The 23,291-nt window shown below is 41.4% G+C and overlaps 1 protein-coding gene across 6 annotated transcripts in view; it reads right to left on the bottom strand.

The window, feature by feature from the left end:
- The window catches only part of TMEFF1 (transmembrane protein with EGF like and two follistatin like domains 1), a 166,289-nt gene that overhangs the window by 99,396 nt on the left and 43,602 nt on the right, over nt 1-23,291 (bottom strand). For all 6 annotated transcript variants that reach the window (XM_042912849.1, XM_042912848.1, XM_042912844.1 and 3 more), the window contains 2 exons: nt 16,668-17,118; nt 4,080-9,207 (listed from right to left, as the gene is read on the bottom strand). In XM_042912849.1, coding sequence (XP_042768783.1) covers nt 8,798-9,207; nt 16,668-17,085 — 828 coding nt within the window. In that variant the 5' untranslated portion in view covers nt 17,086-17,118 and the 3' untranslated portion in view covers nt 4,080-8,797. Of the gene's footprint in view, nt 9,208-16,667; nt 17,119-23,291 lie in introns of those variants that run through there.

The following is a 23,291-nucleotide window of genomic DNA, read 5'->3' as shown; positions in this document are numbered from 1 at the left end:
ATAAACATTTAAAAAATTTATTAAAAAAAAAAAAATGTGGATTTCCAGTCCGGCCTTCAGGGATTCTGATTCAGGAGGTCTGGGTTGGGCCCAGAATTTGCTTTGTGAAAGCACCCTCACTTTCTCTGGTGAGAGGGATCTGAAAACCACACTTCACTGCCATGGAGGTTACCGTGATCTAAAATCCTTGGACTCAATGTTTGGTTCATGGATCAGCAACATCACCAGCACCTTGGGAGCTTGTTAGGAATGCAAAATCTGGCTCCACCCCAGATTTACTGGACCAGAATCTGCAATTTCAACAAGATGCTCAGGTGACTCCCATGCACACTAATGTTTGAGAAACACTGATCTACATGGCAAAACTGATCGGTGACCTCTCTTCTTCGTCTTGGTCCTGATTCTCCGCTTGTTGTCAGACAGAATTGAGCTACTAGCTTTGCTGTTGCTGACACCCTTAACCTCATTTAGCTCTTCTTTCGGCTTCTCTTTGTTTCTGGCTCCTCAGTGGTGGAAGATATTCGATAAACATAACCAAAGTTGCTTATCTTCTCACATGCTGTAAACGGACAATCAAAGCAAACTGAGTTGGTATCTAAATCTAGTTAAGCTATTTACCAGGTATGTGATTTTTTTTTCTTATAGTGACACAAAATTTACCATTTTAACAATTTTTTAAGCATACAGTTCAGATATGTGATACTGAACAAGTCACTTAACCTCTCTAATCTTCCATTTCATTATCTTTAAAATATAGGTGATATTACCTACTCCTGCAGAGTATTTTAAGCATTAAACGAGATTTAAAAAAAGAATTAAATGATACACATACATGCCTAGAACCCACAGAAGATGTTCAATAAATGCTAACTCCCTTCCTTTCATTCTAAGTAGATTTCAGACAGCGCTGATTTTACAACAGATGTCATCTACTGAAACCAACTGATAAGAATTTCAAAGCATATATAAAAATGTACATATTATTGCCTTAGAACAGGGCAATTTGTAAAATAAAACTATTCTATAATCTATAGCATTGGCCAGTTTGAAATAGCTAAAGGAAAGAGTACCCAGTTGCATTTTGTTGGGAAAATTACATTTTGGGAAGCAGCAACCCTTTTGTGCCCATTATATAGAAGTTCTTGCACTGACTGTACTTAGATTGCTTTAGAAACAATTCAAGTACAGTCATTATCCTAACATCAATAACTTTTACAAGTGGAGCTTTCAACCTTGGGGCTGATCCACTTGGATGCAGTATTTGAATTCCATTTATGTGCACATAATCTTTTAAAGAGATGCTAAATTGAAAACTTGGGTTACATGCAGTAAATTGAAAAGATTAGTTTACCTTGAGAATGAGACTAATTAGAACAGGGGAAGGGAATTTAGAGATTCTCTCCTCCAACAGCCTTATTTTACAAATAAGGAAATTAATATCAAGAAAGACCTAGTAACTTGCCCTCACTCACATGATGAGCTACTAGCAAACCTGGGACCAGAGCCCAGGTTCCAGGAGTGTGTCCTGGTGTCACTTGACTTTGAAGAATGGGTGACACTTCAGCAGCATAGGTGATGGGAAGGGGTTATGGAGAGGCCGACAGCACTCCTGGTAGAAGGATCAATGGAAGTAATTTCACAGAGCCAGGCTCTGAAATGGAGAGACTGATGAATGTACTCAGGAAGTGTCAGAGTGGGGAGGCTGGAAGGAGAGATTAAGATGAAGTTTTGTGACGTTAGAAGAAAGTCCTGGATTCTCTTGTAACACAGAATATCAGAAGAGAGTTTTAGGGACTCTTTTTTATAGTTTATATGGCTCTTCCATATTTGTAGTCTCATTAAAGCAATCTTGGGAAATAGATATTATACAGATGATGGTCTAATATTCAGAAGGTCATGTTCTTTGCAAAACTAAGATTTGAACTAGGGCTCTGAATAGCAAGGCGGTGTATTATGATCCTTTTTTTGTCTGTTTGCTTGTCTTTGTTTTTTGTTTTTAAGTAATCTCTGCACTCAATGTGGGACTCAAACTCACAACCCTGAGATCAAGAGTCGCATGCTTTACTGACTAAGCCAGCCAGGTGCCTCATGTGTATTATGATTCTTAAAAGCATAAGCTCCAGAGCCAGGCCACTTGGGTTTAAATCTGTCTGGCCCCATTTAGAAGCCATATAAACTTGAGAGAAAAAAATGGCTAAAACTTAGTGTTTATTATGTGCCAGGCTCTGTTCTAAATGCATAGAACTAAATACAATTACTCATTTAATCCAACATCCCTATTATCTATTATCATTACTACTTTAAAAGCTCTCCTCCAGGAGAAAGAGGAGTGAAAGAAGTAAGGAAGGAGTGCCTCAGTAGAAGATGAAAAACAGGGAAGCATTTCCTCCTAGATTCTCTGTTCTTTATTATATGGTCTCAAGTCTGGTATTCCACTGGTTCCCTTCCCACTTGTGATACTGTGGTAGATTAAATTATTGTTCAAAATATTCACCTCTTCACTTCACCTTCTTAGGAGGATTCTACTTCCCTCTGCTTGACTTTGCGCCCAGCCATATGACTTGCTCTGGCCAAGGAAATATTAGCAGATTTAACACCAAAATTTGAAATAAAAATGCTTCTACAGTTGGGCTTGTCCTCTTGTACTTCTGCTAGCACACTGAGAAGAGCTTCCCCTGAATAGCTTCTGCCCTGCTACTCCCTAGACTTCTCAGTGGTTAAGTGTGAAGTAACCACCCTCCAATCCTACAGAAGATCTAATACTAGCTCATCCAAAGACACTCTTCGAGATTCAAGTATAAGAGGGGCACCTGGGTGGCTCAATTGGTTGAATGTCCGACTTCAGCTCAGGTCATGATCTTGGGGTTCATGGGTTCGAGCCTCACCTCAGGCTCTGTACTGACAGCTCAGAGCCTGGAGCCTGCTTCAGATTCTGTGTCTCCCTTTCTCTCTGCCCATCCCCTGCTCATGCTGTTCTCTCTCAAAAATAAATAAATGTTAAAAAAAATTAAGAGTGCCTGGGTGGCTTGGTGACTCTTGATTTCAGTTCAGGACATGTTCTCACGATTCGTGAGTTCGAACCCCATGTCATTGGTGTTCTCTCTCTCCCTCTCTGCCCCTTTTCCACACAAGTGCTTGTGCTTTCTTTCTCTTTCTCAAAATAAAGAAACTTAAACAAACAAACAAACAAAATACTCAAGGATAAGAATCTAGATCCGTATATATTTCACCAGCAGAGCAACAACCACTGAGCTTCCTTCTTGGTTACTCTGGAAGCTGAACCAGAAGAATGGGACAAAACCTGACACCTTCTACTTCTACTGACTTCTGCTACTTACAGTACTTTCTCTATTAACAAGCATTCTTTTTATCAAAAGTAACCTATCTCTTAAGTAACAGGGTTTGGAATCTCCCCCCCACCTCAATAAACCCACAAAAAGAAAACTCAGAACAGAACCCAATTAAATCTCTTGGCACTCACCAGGAGAAGGAAGCCCATATTTATGGATGGAGAACCTCCCGCCCTGAGCCCTTTACTAAAGGTACAGGTTAATCTTACACACACATGCGCGTGTGTGCACACACACACAGTGGCAGTGCTGTCAAGGCATCTTGCAAGCAGAACTAGAGCTTCTGATCCTCTCATTCAGAAGTAGTGGATCACCATTCTGTCCATTCCAATGAGTGGCAACAGTGAGGGAACCCTCACACAGAATCTGGGTATCTGGATAATGTAGGAATATAAGTTTTCCACCTAATGATGATAAACTGCACTGTTGGGGTAACAGTCAGCTTGCAATCCTGACAGTTACAGTGGGTTATGAAGGTTCAATAGGTATGTTCTTTAAAAAATTTACTTAAATCACCCTTCTATAAATTGAACCTCATTCTAAATGCACCAAAGGGCTGTTTTAGGAAATGTCATGTTGAAATTTTTCACAAAGAAAATAATCTCACTCTTGTAACTTTATGTAAGTTTTCTACACTGGGTGTTCCTGAACCATAGTGCACCTGGGTACTTCCCCTATAAAGGAGTTTCTCTACGGGAGGGCATCCATTCCACAATGACAACAATAATGTTAAAATGCTTTACATCACTCTTTATTTCAAAAGTGCTTTACTAACATAGACTAATCTTCACAACATTTAAGGGAGGTAGATAAGTATTACACCACTTTCACAGATGGAGAAACGGAGGCAAAGATTAGTAAATTGTGTTGAAGGGCATAATATATGGCACGATTAGGAAAATAATTTGTTGCAGTCACGGATTACTGGTGATCTTGCCCCACGACTTCTGAGTCCCACCAACACAAAAGTAGCAGATGCAGCATGGAAGCAGGTTGTCCTCAGTTTGGCTAGTCTAAGGCTACGCTTCTCCTTGTTGACACCAGATGTTGAATGTGCTGCCCTTTGGCCAGTATTTCCCTCACACACATTCTCACATGACTCCACCTCTAAAACAGGGGAGAGTAGGAGCTATGGTGGGTACAGGAGGAGGGGCTGGAGGAACAGGGCTGGGAAGGTGGAAGACAGAAAACACGAACTGGTATCAAGCAAGGGCGAGGAAGAACAGGAGGAGCCATGGGAGGCAGCCCAACGAAGAAAGCCAGAGCAGAAAAGAAGTGTCACTCCATGTGAAAAGCTCAGACATCCAGAAATGCTATTAAAAGGGTAATTCTTCACAATGACATTACAGAGCCATTCCTCGTGGCTTTGCCAAATATAATTATCAGGTCCTTCTGACATTCCCAGGAGGCAGAGCCATTCCTTTCCCCTGGTCCAAACCAAGTGCTGATGTAATTGACCTGACACTGCAGAGGCTGTTGACAACTCAAATGCACTCTCCCACCATGCTGCCTCTTCTTCTAGTCTCTTTCTTCCAACAACAACAACTACAAAACAACAACAACAAAGTCAATGCCTTTCAAGATTCTCTCTGCAAAATTCCTAAAACGTTCCCTAAAACTTTGATGAGTAGGGTAGAATTCCATGTTTGACTTTTATAAAGGGGCTGTAATAGGCATACATGGGCATGAACAGCCCCTCTCGGCCAATGCCCCTTTATACAACGTGGGACACTAAAGAAAGGACCTTTTCTGATCTTTCTAGGGCAAAGCCATTGTAAGTGATGGTGACATGCACCACCACCTGCACTGGAGGTACTGGTGGCTGAGGCAGCACCAAATGAGGGGGCTGACGAAGACCCCGGGCTAAAGTGTCATCGGAGGGACAGGTGGAAGAAGAAGTCAGAGCAAAGAGAGGCCAGCCACGGCAGAGATGGGTAGAGGTGCTCCCTCCCATCCCATGTTCGAGGCTGCATGGAGGCAACAATGTTAGTTCATCTCTCGGCACCTCCTAGGTTGGGTCAGAGCCAGAAATGCATCCTTTCTTCATTTCAATCGGCAGCATGGTTCTTTCTGGCACATAGCTTTAACACCTCACCCCTCCTCTCCAACAAGAGCAATCAACTGCCAAGCCTGACTGATTCCACCTCTGCAGTGCCCTTCACATTGGTCTCCCTGTCTGACGACAGCCTCCTCTAGATCCTATCATCTCATCCTGACCAGGGCAAGACCCTCCTACCTCATCTCCTGCACTCCAGTCTTCCCTAAACTCAGTTGCACCTTCTCATCTTCCTCCTGGAGCACAGCGTTCATGCTGCTGCCCAATTTGGAAATTCACCATGTTCTCACTGCCTCCCAGTTGTGTGTCTCATCATCTTGAATCTTCAACAGATTGCATCTGTTGCATCTAGCAAAGGTTCTCTTCTTTCTGAACCTCCACCTGTCCAAATGCCAACTCTAAAGACTCAGCTCAGATACCACCTCTCCCAAGAGGTCTTCCTTACCGGAGGAGGTGGCATTTCCTCTGAGCTACAAATGTACTTGAAGACATGCACTAATGGAGTACATGACAACTGCGTGTAAGTCTTACCTCCCCGACTGGGTGTGTCCACGATTTGGCAGGGTGGGGGATAGTGAACTGTCTTAAAATTTGTCTATTCCCTACAGCACCTACCAAGAATTGGTTATTGCATATCCACCTCAGTAAGGAACTGCTCAATGGTGAAATGAACATATACCTGCCCATGAATGAAGACACCAAAGTACACTGCAGGTGTGATCTGACTCTCAGGATAAAACAAATCCATGATATAACTTTGAGGGATGGGATAGGGGCAGGCAGGTGGGACTATCTGTTTTGGAGTCGAGAGACCTAGGACTGAAGTTCTGCTTTGCCATCTACCAGCCACTGGTCTGGTACCAGATGATTCTTCTCTGAGCATCATTTCCTGACTTCTGCATGACCTCACAGGATTAAGGATCAAATGAGACATAACTGTGAACTCTACACCACTGGTTCTCAATCCCAGTGATGTATCATAACCTCCAATAAACCTTCTGAAAAATGTAGAGGACAAGGCCCCAACCCAAGTCAACTGAACCAGAATACTCTGGGATTGGGACCAGGTGGGACTAATTATTTATAAAATACTATTTTTATGCATAGCCAAGGTTGAAAACTACCGTTATAAACTCATAAATACCGTTAACAGTAGAGCACGGTACTTTAGGCTTCGGTTTAATTATCCTTTATTTGGTTAGGAATTCATTCTGTTTTTATAATTTCATTATGTGTGTGAGCATGTTTTGTGTTGTTCTGCATTGCTGTTTGTGTGCTTCAGTGATAAATTCTGAGAGAGGATAATGTCCAGCACACTGCTATACACAAAGTGTACCTAACCCAATTTGGGAGAGTCTGGGGAGGATGATAAGTAAAAACTTCACAAAGTCCTCTAAAAAACCTTGCTACGCCGAAGTGTGGGGACCAGACAAGCAGAACTGGCAAAACTGGGGAGCTTGTAAGAAATGCAAAATCTCAGGCCCCACTCCAGAAGCTGCATATTAACAAGATTTCCAGATGGATCAGTAGGTGAAACAAAGGGAAACTTCACTCTGTTCACATCTGTGTTGAGGGCCTGCCATTCCCTGCCCTAATCCTGAGCGGGTAGGAGGGCATGGAGAATGTCAAGTTCTGTCTTCCATAAACCATTTAAGCTTGGGACGTTACCTAGATGTGTCTTCTCTAAAGGGTCCATTTTGTAAACATGAAATTAAGAATACAAATCCTTACAAAAGGATCCTTTCTTTCAAATCTAGTCTTTATAGCTTTCCTTCAAATAACCAGTGCTTCTAAGATATTTAAAATAAGATCAGAGTATAAATTGATATCCATTTAAGTTTTATGTAGTGCGTAAATTAAATAACAAGTATATGTTTATCTTACTCAACTTATAGTCCCCAGGACCCAAATTCAAAACTTAGGAAGGCGGGAAGCTTAGCCAAAGCAGTAATCAATTGTTCCCTAATGACCCATACCTTCTGGACAATTCGGATGTTTAGCAGTACCCATTCAAGACTATGCAGACCACACCACAGTCAAGGAGTTGCAGAAGATTCTAAACATTATCTAAACCAATGCCTTACTTTATTACAGGCACTGATTAAAAGGAGGTACCCCAGGTCACACAGCACTTTGAGGCAGAGCCAAGATCAGAATTCAGGCCGTGGCTTCTCACCCTACACCCCCCTACATAGCCTCTGCCACACATACTTTTCTTTCCCCAGCACGTGGCCTTGAAATTTCATGCTCAGAAATTGCTGACCTGCCTTGACACGTGTCACTTTTCTTGTTCCAGCTACTGCTGTGCCCAACATCCCAGAACTGGTTTTAACACTAGGCTACAGGAGAAGCTATCTCACAACTAAATCAAAATATCCATTTACCAATCCATAGTTCCAAATATGCTGGTAACAGGTTCTTAAAAAGCCAATGCTAACCGTGTGATGCAAACTCCACAGCATTACTAATAGCTAGCACCATGAGCATGGTGAGGGAAGGGCCTTTCCCTAGGTGGCCGATGATTAAAAACAGGGCACCCATTAACTCAGTAGCACAAAGTTGGGAGGAAACTACAGAGGGAAAGCAAAAATGAGCACAGTGGGGTTGGCAGCACCTTTAAAAAACATACACAGTGTGACTATAAAATTGCAAGTCTTATCTTTTAATAAAACAAACATGATAGGTTATAGAAATCTAAATGAACATTTGTCCCTCAAAGCAGTTACATCCTTAGTTCCAACAGAGCTACTGCTTTTGGAGCCATTATTTGGAACCCCTCTTTGGGGAAAGGCCTTCAAAGGCAGTGCATGAGCCACATGAGAAAATATCCTTCCAAATGTTGGGTGTTTAAAATCAGAAAAGCCACTCAAAGAATGACACTGGGGGTGGGGGGAAGGAAAAAGGCTCTCATGGAGGTTTCCCTAAAGACCTCCAGCGAGTTCTGAGCAATAGCATCACCCCTGGAGAAACATGTGGCCTCCAGGGACTTTCAGCCACTTTCAACGGGAACGCGTTCACTTGGATAGAAAAGTTCCGCTATTAAAAAAAAAAAAAAAAATCAGCCATACTCCTTTATAGTCACACTTGCCTCTGATTAAAAAAATACAACAACAACACTCACACGTGGTTCTTGTATGAATTCTAATTAAGAGACATTACATTCAGAATCATAGCACTCATAGTGATAGTTTTCAGGAGACTGGATCAGCTTCTTTGCCACTGAAGGGGTACATGGGGTGCAGCAGTTTACCTGAATGTATTCTTAAATACGTGACTACTACCGCTCTAATTTTCCTAGTTGTAGCTCTGTTACAAGTTACTGACCGCAAGTTCATGTTCCAGGCTTTCTTTGCCGACACAGATTGGTTACAAGGGAGCCGCCCCCACAGTCTTAGGGTGAATTGGGAAAGGGCCGGTTAAATGAGGAGACAGGCCACTCCTTGGTGAAAGTTTGTAGCTTCCTTTCCCAATACATCTTCTTTTTATTGAGAACTTCCATTTTTATCCTGTGTTCCTCCTCTGCCATCTCACACTCCCGCTCTATCTGCTGGATTTTGGCCACATGCACCTCATTCATCTGTATCAGCTGCAGCTGTAAGATGGACATTTGTTGATGGTGTTCTTCCTCATGCATCTTTTTTAAAGCACCTTCCTGAGAGGTTTTGCTCCTGTAGTGTTTATTGGCTGTTATTCTGACAGCTGAACACGAGGGTTCAGGTTGAGAGGTCCCCTCACACACAGGAAAATGTATGAACTCTTTCTCATCATCGCACAGTTCTCTATTTGAAACAGCAAATGATTCTGAAAAACAGTAGCAGAAAACATACGTTCAAAGATTTTACAGGCAGAGAGTGTATCAATCCTATTCCAAATGACAGGTCCCCCATCACAGGATGTAGCGGAAACAGTGTCTGCTTTGGCCTGCTTTGTCTATGGGTACTCTTGCCACACCTGACTTTTCAAAACCCACAAGTCAAAACCAGTGTTCCCTCCAGAAGCAATGATAAAGGGTTTCGTCATGTAGTTTCTAGAACTGTGAACTATAGGAACAGTGGTCCGAGACTGTGCTTATCAAGAACTGTTGACCTAAATTCTAAACCGAAGTGTGCACAACTCCGAATAAGCAGAACACCATAGTACGAGCGCAATGGTGGGTTTTCAGATTAAGTTCTCAGTCAGTTTGACCTCCCTGTCTCAGTTTCTCATCCGGCCGTGAACACTTTCCCTAGCCCTTGGCAATCCTTCCTGAAATCTCTTTCCTCTGTTAGCTTCCACACCATGGCTTTCTCCTCAGTTTTCGACACCTCCTCTCCGACTGCTCCTTCTCAAGCTTCCTTCCAGGACTCAGACTCTTGCTGCACCTGCAACTCACCTCTTAATATTCCTCTGGGGTTCCCATTTTTGGCTCAGTTTTCACTGCAGCCTAGTAACCCTCATAATCTGGTTTCTGACCTTCCTTTTTCTCGCCTTACTCCAAAATACCCTGGGTGCCCTTCAATCGTACCAAAAATTTCACATTCTTTAAAGGCCATGCTCTGTTTTATAATTCTGTCTCTGTTCCTTCAGCCTGAAGTTGGGCTAACTATTCATCCCTCTTCACTCCCCACCCAGGACCCCACACTCACTCAAGCATGCACTCTTATTCCAGACTCTCCTTTTCAACCTCCCCACAACCCCTACTTTGTTCAGCATCTGCGAAACCCCAGATCGCTCCTTTCTCTATGAGTACTCCTCTGTAATAGCACTTACCATGTTCTAGTATTACTTTGGGAGCATGCCTTATTCATTTCTTTTATCCTCGGGCACCAATTATTTTGCTTGGTACATAGAGGATGCCTAGTAAATATTTATTGACTGAAGCTTTGAACACAGGGGAGAAGAGCTTATGGATACAAAAGGATGCCAGTTTTGCTGGTGCCACATTCATACTAGTATTTTTATAGGGCAATGACATTTTATCAATTAAGGAGTTTCAATATGGAAGACGCTAACTCCACTAACCCATGGAGTCTTCCAGCTGTGACTCCAAGGCTTTCTTGGGAAGCTTTATGTTCCCAATAATGAGAATTGTCTCCTTGGAGAAAAATAATATCAATTTATTAACAGAGTTGATTACATTATTACGTCCACTCCATTATTCCAGAAGATGGGATGCCGGGAATGTTAATGGCTACTGGGGGAAACCTAACTCGTAATACTCTGTTAATAAAAGGAAAATGGCTACTGTTTAGATTATTTCACTCCAAGGGGTTAGGTAACAACCATAACTGGTCCCTAATTAAGATTAAAGAGAAAGAAGGTAGAAGTCTCACTTTTGAAAGAGAAGGTTAAAAGTACTTCAGTGTCATCCAGAGATAATGAAAATATCTCCCTAGGAATCTTTCCCAACTCCAAGGGCTATGCCTTAATTAGATATCCTTCCTTCATGCTCCTGCTGCCTCCTGAGCGTACCTCTGGCAGAGCACTTGTTAAAACTGGTGGCTTAACTACCTCCCCATCCGATCTCTGAATACTCTGAAGACAGAAAGCGTCTCTTATTCATCCTCGTGGAGAACGCATTCCAGGGCCTGGACGATGCTGGCGACATCAGAAATGTGTGGGAATGAACTGGTTGCGGTGGGTCACATCCCTCCCAACACAGCACAACTGTGTAGACAGGACAGTGTTCTGAGTAGAGCCAAGGCACAGGACAAGGAAATGGGAAAGGCTTCACCCTGGGAATAAGATCCCTTGGGTGTGAACAACGGCAAAGAGGTTACCTCATCTGCGTCCCATCTAGCCTTAGATCTGAAAGTATCTTCTTTGAAGACTGGACACATAGACATTTTTTGGCACTTTTGGCCTCTGTTTTCTTTGATTCCATTCCAGAAGATAGTTCTGTATGCTCCTCTAAGTCTTTAAAGTTCATGCCCTTACAATGCTGCTCATCTCTTCCCATTTCTAAATGTTCATTTTTGTCTAAACGATTCCAAGTTTTAGGGGCCTGATGATGATGATGGTGAAGGCAGCTACCATTTTCTGAGTAGCTAACCAGGCACTAGGCTAGTGCTTTGCAGCATCACCTCATTTAATCCTTAAACAACCTTCTGAGGGAGGTATTATTAGAGAAAACCAAATACAATATCCAAAGTCATTTGGCTAGCTAAAAGAGCCAGCCCTCTAATCCAGGTCTGCAAGACTCCAAATTCCAAGCTCAACCACTACAACGCCCAGCCTCTCCCTCCTTCCTTGCTCAGCTGACCACTTATGCATCGTAAAATGCTGCCTCCAAGTTGTATCCACTACAAACCCCTTTATTATTAAGAATATGGGTGCATATTCCAAATTTTGATCTCCAAATCTGTCTCTATAGAGCTGGGAACATGAAGTCAAGTACGGTCATGTCTGGGAGCAGAGAAATAAATGACTCTACTTTCAAACTGTTCTTTTGTAGTTTAAATGTGTACTAATATATAAATATTTAAAAAAAAATCCAGGCCTCTTAAGAGGCAGAAGCTCTTAAAAATCCAGGCCTCTTCTGGCAGAAGCTGGAGCTTAAAACTAGAGGAGCCTGATGGAGTAGTTACTTAACTTTCACACAAATATTAGCTCCAATGAATGGAAGCTAGTGTTCAGATGGGGAGAATCTTCTCCTAATTATTAGGAAAAAGACTATGCTGGGAATGGCAACCTGCTAAAAACACACACCATGTAATCTGTCTCCCAGGTAAAACAAAGCCACCCAACATAGAAAACAACTCAATCTTGTGCAAAATGGATAGGATGGCCTAAGGGCTTTCCTGGGGGCAGAGGACACTGCAAGGAGGTATTCTTCCACTTGGGCAATTTGAGTAAGTTTAATATCAGCAGGAAAATACCTACTATGGCAATAAATGGATGGAAAGGAAACTGTGCACAGGCCAAACTCCAGCTCTTCTCCCCTGTAGAACAAAGGGAATAGACCTGACTAGAAAAATGGATTAATAAGATGCAGTGAGTGCATACTACAGAATGTCATGCATCAACTAAAAGAAACAAATTTATGGGAACAGATCTTAAAAACATTCTAAATGAAAAAAGCAAAAAAACAAAAAAGAAAAAAGAAAAGAAAAGGAATGTTATCTAAAGCACAATTTTCAATCTATGTAAATTTAAAATATATGCACACAGGAGCCCCTGGGTGGCTCAGTCGATTGAGCATCTGGCTTCGGCTCAGGTCATGATCTCATGGTTTGTGAGTTCGAGCCCCACGTAGGGCTTGCTGCTGTCAGCAGATCCTCTGTCTCCCTCTCTCTGCCCCTCCCCCATGCACATACTTTCAAAAAAAAATAAAAACATTAAAAAAAATTTTAATAATAAAATAAAATAAATGTACACCAAACACCAACACCTGCTCTCAAGAATATGTGAGAGAACGCACGAGCACATTGTTATGATTAGGGGACAGAAGAAAAGAATAAATGAGATGAATGGTGACAAATGACAAGGGAATCAACACATAAGGAACACAAAATAGGGACTTTTCACAGACCAATGATTGTTAATGTGCCATGACTGGATACGTAACTCAGTCTCTGTACTGGAGTTCCCATCCCCAAAAGAAGGGGATTGGATTAAAAAGTGATAGTAGTGGAATTTATTTGCTTATTTTTAGTGTTTCTTTTTGAGAGAGAAAGACAGAGTGTGAACAGGGGTGGGGGAGGGACAGAGACAGGGAGACCTAGAATCCAAAGCAGGCTCCGTAACTCACGAACCGTGAGGTCATGACCTGAGCCAAAGTCTGACGCTTAACTGACTAAGCCACCCAGGCACCCCAATAATAATGGAATTTATTAATAAACATTTGCATTATTTAATTATAGCTTTGTGTACCCATGTTTGCATTATTTGCTTATATAGCTTTACAGTAAATAATAGAATATGAAATTAAGTGGAAGTTCTCTTAAGATAGTTGAGTACTTGAAAGCTTAGTTTTCTTAAATGTATTTGATGTTTAGTCATCCTACCCCCCTGACCACCCCTATAGCACATTTTGTTGGCTCCCTTACTTTGTTCTGCAAACCTGTTCCCGCAAGATAACGGGAGATAGGTGTCACAGCCAAATGAGCCATATTATAAATCTATAGGGTACAAATTGTTTGAATGTATTGAAGGGGAAAATACTGTTTGTTTTGTATAAGAAAATATATTCCTTAGTGTTAAATCTTAAGACTACTGTCTTCAAATACAGATGCACATTTCAAGAAAGTCGTGGACAAAGCTAAGAACATCCAGGGAATGGCGATCAAGATGACACAGCTGAAAGCACCTCGCACAAGAGATAGTTGGAGGGAGGCCTCTAGTGGAATTCTGCCAGGTTCCATCCTGTTCAATGAATTTCCACAAATCTCTAATCACCTAACTCTGTAATAGGCAATGTGTAAGGTGTTAGAACAGCACTGTCCAATGGAAATATAATACTAGCTACATATGTAATTTAAAATTTTAAAAAGTAAAAGGAGATAAAATTAAACTATTTTAATAACATATTTTTATCAATATATTTAAAGCATTATCATTTGACATGTAATCAAAATATAAATTATTAGTAAGATATTTTACATTCTCTTTTTGGTATAAAGTCTTCTCGAGGGGTGCCTTGGGTGGCTCAGTTGGTTGAGTGTCCGACTCTTGATTTTGGCTTAGGTCAGGATCCCAGGTCGTGGGATCAAGCCCTGTACCAGGTTCCACACTGAGAATAAAGCCTGCTTGGGATTCTCTCTCTCTGTCTCTGTCTCTGTCTCTCTCTCCCTCTGCCCTTCTCCCCAACTTGTGTTCTCTCTCCCTCTCTAAAAATAAAAAAATTAAGTTAAATAAATAAAATTTAAAAACAGCATTTCTATTTCAGTGTGAATAGTTAGAGCATATCTCAATTCAGTCTACCTATGTTTCAAGTGCTAAAGAGCCTCCTGTGGCTTGTGACTACTGTATTGGACAGCCCAGGGTTAGAGACACTAACTAAACTAACACACACACACACACACACACACACACCACAGAGTCCACATGTCAAATGAAATACAACAAAATGAAAGCCATACCCTACAGCAAGTTTTCAACTTATTCCCCCAAGACCCTGAAGGGATGACTGACAATTATAGCTTTCTTCTTCTTTCTTGAAAGTAATTTGAAATAAAAAATGAGTAAGGTAACCTCAAGGCTGTTTTAATGTATAAAGAGAGTTCTAGCACCTTAACTACTAGTGTTAACAGATTACTTTGGACACACTCCCCAATTGACAAAGCACCCTGGTTCTCCACAGTGTGACCCAGAAACAGGAATAGTCAGCACAGGCTATACTTTAATAATCACTAGCAAAAAGAGAAGTCTCCTGTGTCATATAACTACAAACACTCAATTCTAAAATAAATCCCTTTTACAAATGAGTCTCTAGAAATGTCACTACAGAAAGACACTGAGAATCCACATTCATTCCCTTCTTGCTGGAAAGCTGGAAGTTGTGTTTTAAGAGTAAATGAATTTACATCAGTTCCTCTGAAAAGAAAGAGAAAGGGTTTTTTGAAGTGAACTTTCTAGATCCTACTCTAGAATTTGAAAATGGGGAAATAAGACTGTCCCCTTAGAATAACCCTATGAAATCAATACCCAGTAATCCAGATCAAAGATCTGCAAAGTTAACTGAAAGTGGTCTACATCAGCATCTTCCTCGGCAACATCTCCCAGGGAATGAAGCTATTTGACAAGCAGCCCTGATTCACCTGCCTCCCTCCCTCAGCACCCACTCCCCTCACCGCCTGCAGAGAATGAATGGCTCTGAGGCCAGCAAGATGGAGAGTAACTGGCTAACGCTAGGGATATCTCCAAAGCATGGACACTGTCAGTTACCAGTGGGCCCCATCCACCACAGAAGTAACATGGAAGGGAGGAAAGAGAGAATTGGCCGTGTCCATATAAATGCTGTCTGCTGGGAGATACCCAGCTTGGGAACTCAAGAATCAAAACTCACATAAGGTTTCTACACTGGAAAACAGTACGTGAGATTCATGACACTATGGTCATCTAACTGGTTCCCTGGACTTAATCTTGGTAAATGATCAGCAAACTTTTGATCACAATGCAGCTTGCCAGGATGATTTGCCTACAGGGCGAAAAAAACGTGCTAATCAAAAACATGTGTTCAATTCACTTGGTTATTATCTTTTTCACTCTACGTGGATAACGTTCTTGGTTTCAGATAGTTTCTTGTGACTTTTAATTAACCACTGCCTCAGAGCTCAATCTACTCTGGGGACGCTAATAAGTGAATTTCTCATCCTGCAAGCCAAGGATCACAGCTTTCCTAGACAAGTGCTTGCTGGGTCCTTGGAGCAGCCCTCTGGCCTCACCAGGAATATTCCTCTGCTTCAAGATGTGTCTTCTGCAAACTGCAATGAATCTTTATATAAATTGGCCGTTTCAATCTTAAAGGAGGCAAGAATTATTAGCAATTTATCTATATGCATTCCCACTCTCCCCTTGCTGAGTCATTTCAATAGCCTTTCCAAGCTATGACACACTATCATAATATCCTCGATTCCATGACAGTCTTTTCCTTCCCTAAGAATTATGTATAACCTATTTTTCTTTTTCAATGAAAGTATATTAAATCTAAGATGAAAAAAAAGCTAAAATGAATTTTTCCCAGAATTTCTCAAGGTAGCTGGAGTACCACAAACCAAAACTGTGCATCACAATACTATAATGGGTAGGAAGGCTGATTTTTAACCCAGATGAATGTTAAATAGGTATTTGCTATACTCTTTTCTACTTAATTCTTAAGTCTGAAATAGTTCACTTATTTTAATGTGGCCTGTGAGTGACTTAATGCAGTGCTCTGCACCTAATAGGTCCTAAAACAATCATTTTCGCAAAAAATAAGATTGAGTGAATAAATACAGATTCTCAAAGAAATTCCCTTTAATATATATGACATAGGCTGAGATAAGCAACAGGGGTCCTTCATTCATAACTATATGACTAGAGCCTCTTATTTTTCCCTATTCTTCAGAATAAAGATGAGAGATCTCAGAGAGAGCGAGAACAAGGATATTAACAAGTCCTTTTGTTTTTTATGTGCTACACGACTAGAATGTTCCATATAATCTGGAGGTTTTGACTTGGGAAAATCAAGTTTGACATGAAAGTTTCTCTTTACTAAACTGCCTCAAAATTAAAGATTTTAAAATCACAAAGTCCAGCAGGTACCCAGGGAGGACACGCACACCGGCCTCAAGAACCAGTACCTTGGGCTGCACTGTCAGGGTGGTATTCAGGCTCCTCTTCCGGGGGGCTCTGCAAGAAGTAGAGCTGCTCTGGCAGCATGTTGGCAATCTTCTCCTTCCCTAGGACGTGGGTGCTCAGAAGAGGGCTGACACTCCGTTTCACCTTCTCTCTCCTCTCATGGGCCATAATCTTTTTGGTCCGAGCCTTGATGTTCTCCCAGCACTTCTTTAGCTGTTTGAAATCCCGCAGTGACACACTTGGCTGAGAGTTGTATTCATGGGCAAGCGCCTGCCAGGTACGCTGCTTGAGGGCAATAGTTCGCGCGTCGCTTTTCTTACATTCCAGCACATATTTGTACTTTTCTACCAAAGCAAGCAGGATGCTCTTTTCCAATTCCGAAAAGTATTTGGCAGGTTTTATAATTTCGTTGTTTTGCATTTTCCACTATATTTCTCCTGGCTGCTAGCTATCCTGTAAAAGGAAGTTCAAAACAATAATTACTAACCCCAGCAATAAAAATGTCAGCAAATCACTTAATCTTAATCCCTGACTTGATTCCCTTGCCTGAAATACAGTACTCTCTTTCCCATTAGTATTGAATTATGATATTCTCAGGAAAACATTCAGAAGTTCACTAGGAGTGGGGTTTTACTTCAAAGAAGATTTTCAAGTAGGTCCTTTGTTGTAGTTCTTGGCCATTTTGTGAATATCTTGTATGTAACAGCAAAAAAAAAAAGAAAGAAAGAAAGAAAGAAAGAAAGAAAAAAGAAAAGAAAGCTTGACCATCTAGGCAGAACTCTTAATTTGTTAATTCATTTCTGCTCAATATCAGGAAACTGATCATTCCCCAAACTCATGTTAGGCAGCTTTTCAACTAAACAGCTTTCTCAAAGTTTTGTCACAGCTGAAAACAAGAAATGCCACCGAGTAACCAAATAGAATGGATAATATAAACATCGAGATTTCAGAATCATCAGGAAATCACCTGAAAAAGAACTGACATTTCCATCACTTCCATCTGTGACCTTGGATAGGGCCATGCTCCCAATAGGAACCTCAGTTTCTCTTCACCTTTAAAATGAGGGCTTGGAGTCTATGATCCCTAAGGTCTGAGGCCACTTTTAAGTATACCGTCCTATGTAAATAATTCACATAATTTCAGAGGTGAAAGGGCCAGTACCCTTTTTTTCTTTCCTTTTTTTAAAATTTTTTTAATGGTTATTTATTTTTGAGGGAGAGAGACAGAGAGACAGAGAGTGAGTAAGCAGGGGAGGGGCAGAGAGAGAGGGAGACAGAGATCCAAAGCATACTCTGTGCTGACAGCAGAGAGCCTGATGTGGGGTTCGAACTCACAAACCGTGAGCCGCCTGACCTGAGCCAAAGTCAGACACTTTTTTTTTTAGTTTTTTAAATTTTTTTTAAATGTTTTTATTTATTTTTGAAGGAGAAAGAGAGAGACACAGCATGAGTGGGGGAGGAGCAGAGAGAGAGGGAGACACAGAATCCTAAGCAGGCTCCAGGCTCTGAGCTGTCAGCACAGAGCCCGATGCGATGCGGGGCTCATATTCACAAACTGTGAGATCATGACCTGAGCCAAAGTCGGACGCTTAACCGACTGAGCCACCCAGGCGCCCCTTTTTAATTTTTTTTTAAGCTTTATTTATTTTTGAGAGAGAAAGAGAGAGACAGAGCATGACTGGGGGAGGAGCAGAGAGAGAGGGAGACAGAATCTGAAGCAAGCTCCAGGCTCTGAGCTGTCAGCACAGAGCCCGACATGGGGCTCAAACTCACGAACCACGGGATTATGACCTCAGCTGAAGTTGGATGCCCAAATGACTGAGCCACCCAGGTGCCCCCAAAGTCAGACACTTAATTGACTAAGCCACTCAGGGGCCCCTACCACTCTTTTCAAGTGAAGGAACTAAGGGCAAGTGAACTGGACTGCCCAAGATCACAAAGATGGTACCTTGGGAGGTCAAGAACCTGGACTGTCCTAATAATCTGGTATCCTTTTTTTTTTTTTTTTTTTTGAACACACCAAACATCTATTTTATTATGCATATTCCTTTAAAGTCTTTGTTCCATATTATAATTAGTTACAATTATATATTATTTATAATTTTTGAAATATACATTTTCTCCATTATCTTTTAAGAATAAGTCTACATACCTTTTTATGTTTAGTTAAAAAATAGATATTTAACATACATAAATTTTATTTGACAGCCATATACATAATGAAATAATTACAAGCTAATTAACATATCATCTCACATGGTTACCTTTTTTAAGATCTTATGTATTATATATTTATTTATTTTTAAGTGTTTATTTATTTTGAAGGAGAGAAGAGAGCAAGTGAGTGGGGGAGAGGGGAAAAGAGAGAGAAGGAGAGAGAGAATCACAACCAGTGCAGAGCATGACACAGGGCTTGATCTCACAACCCTGAGATCATGACCTGAGCCAAAGTCAGGAGTTGGATACTTAACTGAGCCACCCAGGTGCCCCAAGATTTTATTTTTGAAGTTAATCCCTACACCCAACATGGGGTTTGACATTAACAACCCTGACATCAAAAGTCACATGTTCTACAACTGAACCAGCCCGGGTGCCCCAAAATAGCTACCATTTTTGTGTGTATGCCAAGAGCCCCTGGAATCTACTCTCTCACCGTATCTCCAGTATTCAATACAGTATTAGTAACTTTTGTCATAGACTTATTCATCCTACATAACTGCAACTTTGTACCCTTTGTCTATTATCTTCCCATTTCTCCCACCCCATCCTCAATCCCCAGTAAGGTGTGTTTAAATAGTCTGATATTGTTTGTATCATTTCACAACTATCTCTTGGACTCTCACGTTGGATGATTCCAAATTTCTCAACAACCATGATTACCTTAGGTCATCTTACCATCCTCCCCATTACTGAGCCAGGATCTTTCAAACAAAAGGTGCTTAGTAAATGTCTTATTCCCCTGAACCTATGTGTGTTTTGTGACCCCACACTTTTTCCACTTAAGCTTCCTACAAACTTAATCTCTCAAATACATTATGGAAAGAATGTTCCTAAGTAACACTGAATACAGCAATTGAGCATTGCATATTTCCCTTTGTGGAAGGAGCCAAGACACCTCAGTCCTTTTATTTTCCAAGCCTCTGATTTTTTCAGAATAACAGGCAAGCATCAAGATTCTGATGATGTAGTCCATTTAAAACTGATCGACTCAAATCAAAAGAATTAGGAATCACTTGAAAAGAGTCCTACTAGCCAAAAAATGGAATATCTGAGCATCAACAAGGATGATGGGTACACAAATATTCATTAAATTATTATATCTGTGTATGTTTAAAAAGTTCCACAATAAAAAGTTAGGGGGATGTGCCTGGGTGGTTAAGCATCTGACTCCTGGTTTCAGCTTAGGTCATGATCTCATGGTTCATGAGTTCAAGCCCCACATAGGGCCCTGCACTGATAGCGTGGAGCCTACTTGGGATTCTCTCCCTCTCTCTCTCTCCCTCTCTCTCTCTCTCTCTCTCTTTCTCCCTCTCCTGCTCATGCTCTCTCTCTCTCTCTCCCTCTCAAAATAAACTTAAAAAAAATTTTTTAAACGTTTATTCATTTTTGAGAGACAGAGCACAAGCACGGGAGGGGCAGAGAGTAAGGGAAACACAGGATCTGAAGCAGGCTCCAGGCTCTAAGCTGTTAGCACAGAGCCCAACGTGGGGCTCAAACTCACAAACTGCAAGATCATGACCTGAGCCGAGGTTGAATGCTTAACCAACTGAGCCACCCAGGCACCCCTCTCAAAATAAACTTAAAAAAAAAATTTTTTTAAGTTAAGGAACAAAGGCAGTGACTTTTTTTTTTTCCAACATTTTTTTATTTTTATTTTTTTTGGGACAGAGAGAGACAGAGCATGAACGGGGGAGGGGCAGAGAGAGAGGGAGACACAGAATCGGAAACAGGCTCCAGGCTCCGAGCCATCAGCCCAGAGCCTGACGCGGGGCTCGAACTCACGGACCGCGAGATCGTGACCTGGCTGAAGTCGGACGCTTAACCGACTGCGCCACCCAGGCGTAAAGGCAGTGACTTTTAAATACATGGTACACTAATTTAAAATCACATTATTACAAGCTAGCTATTCACATACTATGCCTGGGGAGAGGTTACTAATAGAGTTGTGAAGAGCTGAAATCTTAGACCTGAGGCTGGAGGAGATCCTGCCATATCAGAGAGCCTTAAGATTGAGGCCAAGGAGCTTGGGCTTTACATGAAAGCAATAGAACCTAATCAGGGTCTCTCACTATGCACCACCTCATCCCAAAAGGTAAGATTAGAATGAAGGACTAGTGTGACTGGCATCTCCACATACCAGATACCCTGCCTCACATTCACTGTGAGCATATCAGTATCACAGATCAAGAGATTCAGATACATGTCAAAGTGCTTTGACCCTCAGGTCTTGGACAAAGCTAAACAAGGAGAAATGTATCTTTGGGGATGTATCACTGAACCCTTAACTTCCCAGGCCTGTATTTTAATGATGTTGTTCAGGGCGCCTGGGTGGCTCAGTCAGTTAAGCATCCAGCTTCGGTTTGGGTCATGATCTTACAGTTGGTGAGTTCAAGTCCCACATTGGGCTCTGCGCTGACAGCTCAGAGCCTGGAGCCTGCTTCGGATTCTGTGTCTCCCACTCTGTCTGCCCCTCCCCCACTCACGTTCTGTCTCTCTCAGAAAATAAACATTAAAAAATTTTTTTTGAAAATCGTGTTGTTCTAATGTCCCTATAATAACCAGTCCCCTTCCTCCCCAAAGGTCCAAAACTTTTTGCCTACATCAATATTCCTATTCCCTATTAACCAACATTCCCCAAACGGAAATTTATTAATACACACCTGCTACAATATAACTCTTCTGTAGTATCTCTAACTGCCAAGATATCTATATCCAACTTTATGTAGTTTTTATTATAAAATTAATAGGTATACTGAATGTTCTTAAACTGCACAGCTCCTAGAGCAGACTCTGATTGCCCCCCATCCCAGCTTTTCTGCACCAGATGTCAATATGCCTACCTTCCGTCACACTCCCACTTTTTTTATTTTAATTTTTTTAATGTTTATTTATTTTTGAGAGAAAGAGAGAGAGACAGCATGAGCAGGGAGGGACAGAGAGATAGAGGGAGACACAGAATCCAAGGCAGGCTCCAGGCTCTAGCTGTCAGCACAGAGCCCGATACGGAGCTGGAACTCACAAATGGTGAAATCATGAACTGAGCCAAAACCAGACACTCAACCAACTGAGCCACTCAGGTGCCCCCACACTCCCACTCTTTTTAAGAATCATTGCTCTTGGGGCGCCTCGGTGGCTCTGTCGGTTGGGAGACCGACTTCAGGTCAGGTCATGATCTTGCGGTTCATGAGTTTGAGCCCCACGTCGGGCTCTGTGCTGACAGCTCAAGAGCCTGGAGCCTGCTTCAGATTCTGTGTCTCCCTCTCTCTCTGCCCCTCCCCTGCTCGTGCTCTGTCTCTCAAAAAATAAATAAATGTTAAAAAAAATTTAAAAAAAAGAATCATTGCTCTAAGGATTAAGAAGTCTGATTCACAAATGAAAAAAGAGATTGTTCCCTATTTTTTTCTAACATAGGTAATGCTATCTTACTTATATGTATCTATATTTTTTCTAAGAAAACATTTTTTAAAATAACTTTATTTCTTCAAGATAAATTCCTAAAAGAGGAATGGCTGCCACAAAAGATGAAAACACTTAAGACTTTTGTTACATTGGGGCACCTGGGTTGCTCAGTCCATTAAGCATCCGACTCTTGGTTTCCACTCAGGTCATGATCTCATGGTTTGTGAACCTGAGCCCTGAATCAGGCTCTGCGTTGGCAGCTGGCAGCACAGTGCCTGCTTGGGATCCTCTCTCCTTCTCTCTCTGCTCCTCCCCTGTTTGTGCTCTCTCTCAAAATAAATAAACTTAAAAAAAAAAAAAAAAAAAGGACTTTTGTTACATCACCAGCTGTCCTCCAGCAATGGTGTACCAATTTACATTCCTACTAATAGCACATGAGCACTTCTGTTTCCCCACTCCATTTACTCTTGCTGTTAACATTTTTTTAATTCTATCCCAGCTGTGGAGGTGCAAAATGTCACTTCACTGTTTAATGAAATATGAATTCCTGCTCTTAGGCAAATAAGCCACACTCTAAACAAAGTCTCTGAGGTAGTTGGTGGAACTGAAACCCCATAGAATTAATTTCAAGCAATTAAACGATTCCACCTTGCAATGTATGCAGTACCGCAAGGTACCACCAGGTGGTGGTGCGTTTGTGGGAAGTCTACTGATGTGTGTGACCACTTGAGTCTCTAATAACTACAATAACAGTGGCAGATAACCATTATTGAGTCCTTACTGTGGGTTAGACACTATACTAAGTGCTTAATATGCACTCTATCATTTAATCCTCCCAAAAATAGTCCCTGAGACTACCATTTGTTACACTACAGTATTTTCTGTTAAAAAAAAAAAAAAGACTTTATTAAAGTACCAGAAGAAATTATACAACTGCTCTCAAAAGCAAACTCAGAATTACCAACACCTGGGGACCATTAATAGCCTATTAACTAAACTGTTATTTA

This window comes from Panthera leo, chromosome D4 (assembly GCF_018350215.1).
Source record: "Panthera leo isolate Ple1 chromosome D4, P.leo_Ple1_pat1.1, whole genome shotgun sequence".
NCBI classification, from domain to species: Eukaryota; Metazoa; Chordata; class Mammalia; order Carnivora; family Felidae; genus Panthera; species Panthera leo.
The sequence above is the reverse complement of the archived record's forward strand: the minus strand, read 5'-3'. Positions and strand labels throughout refer to the sequence as shown.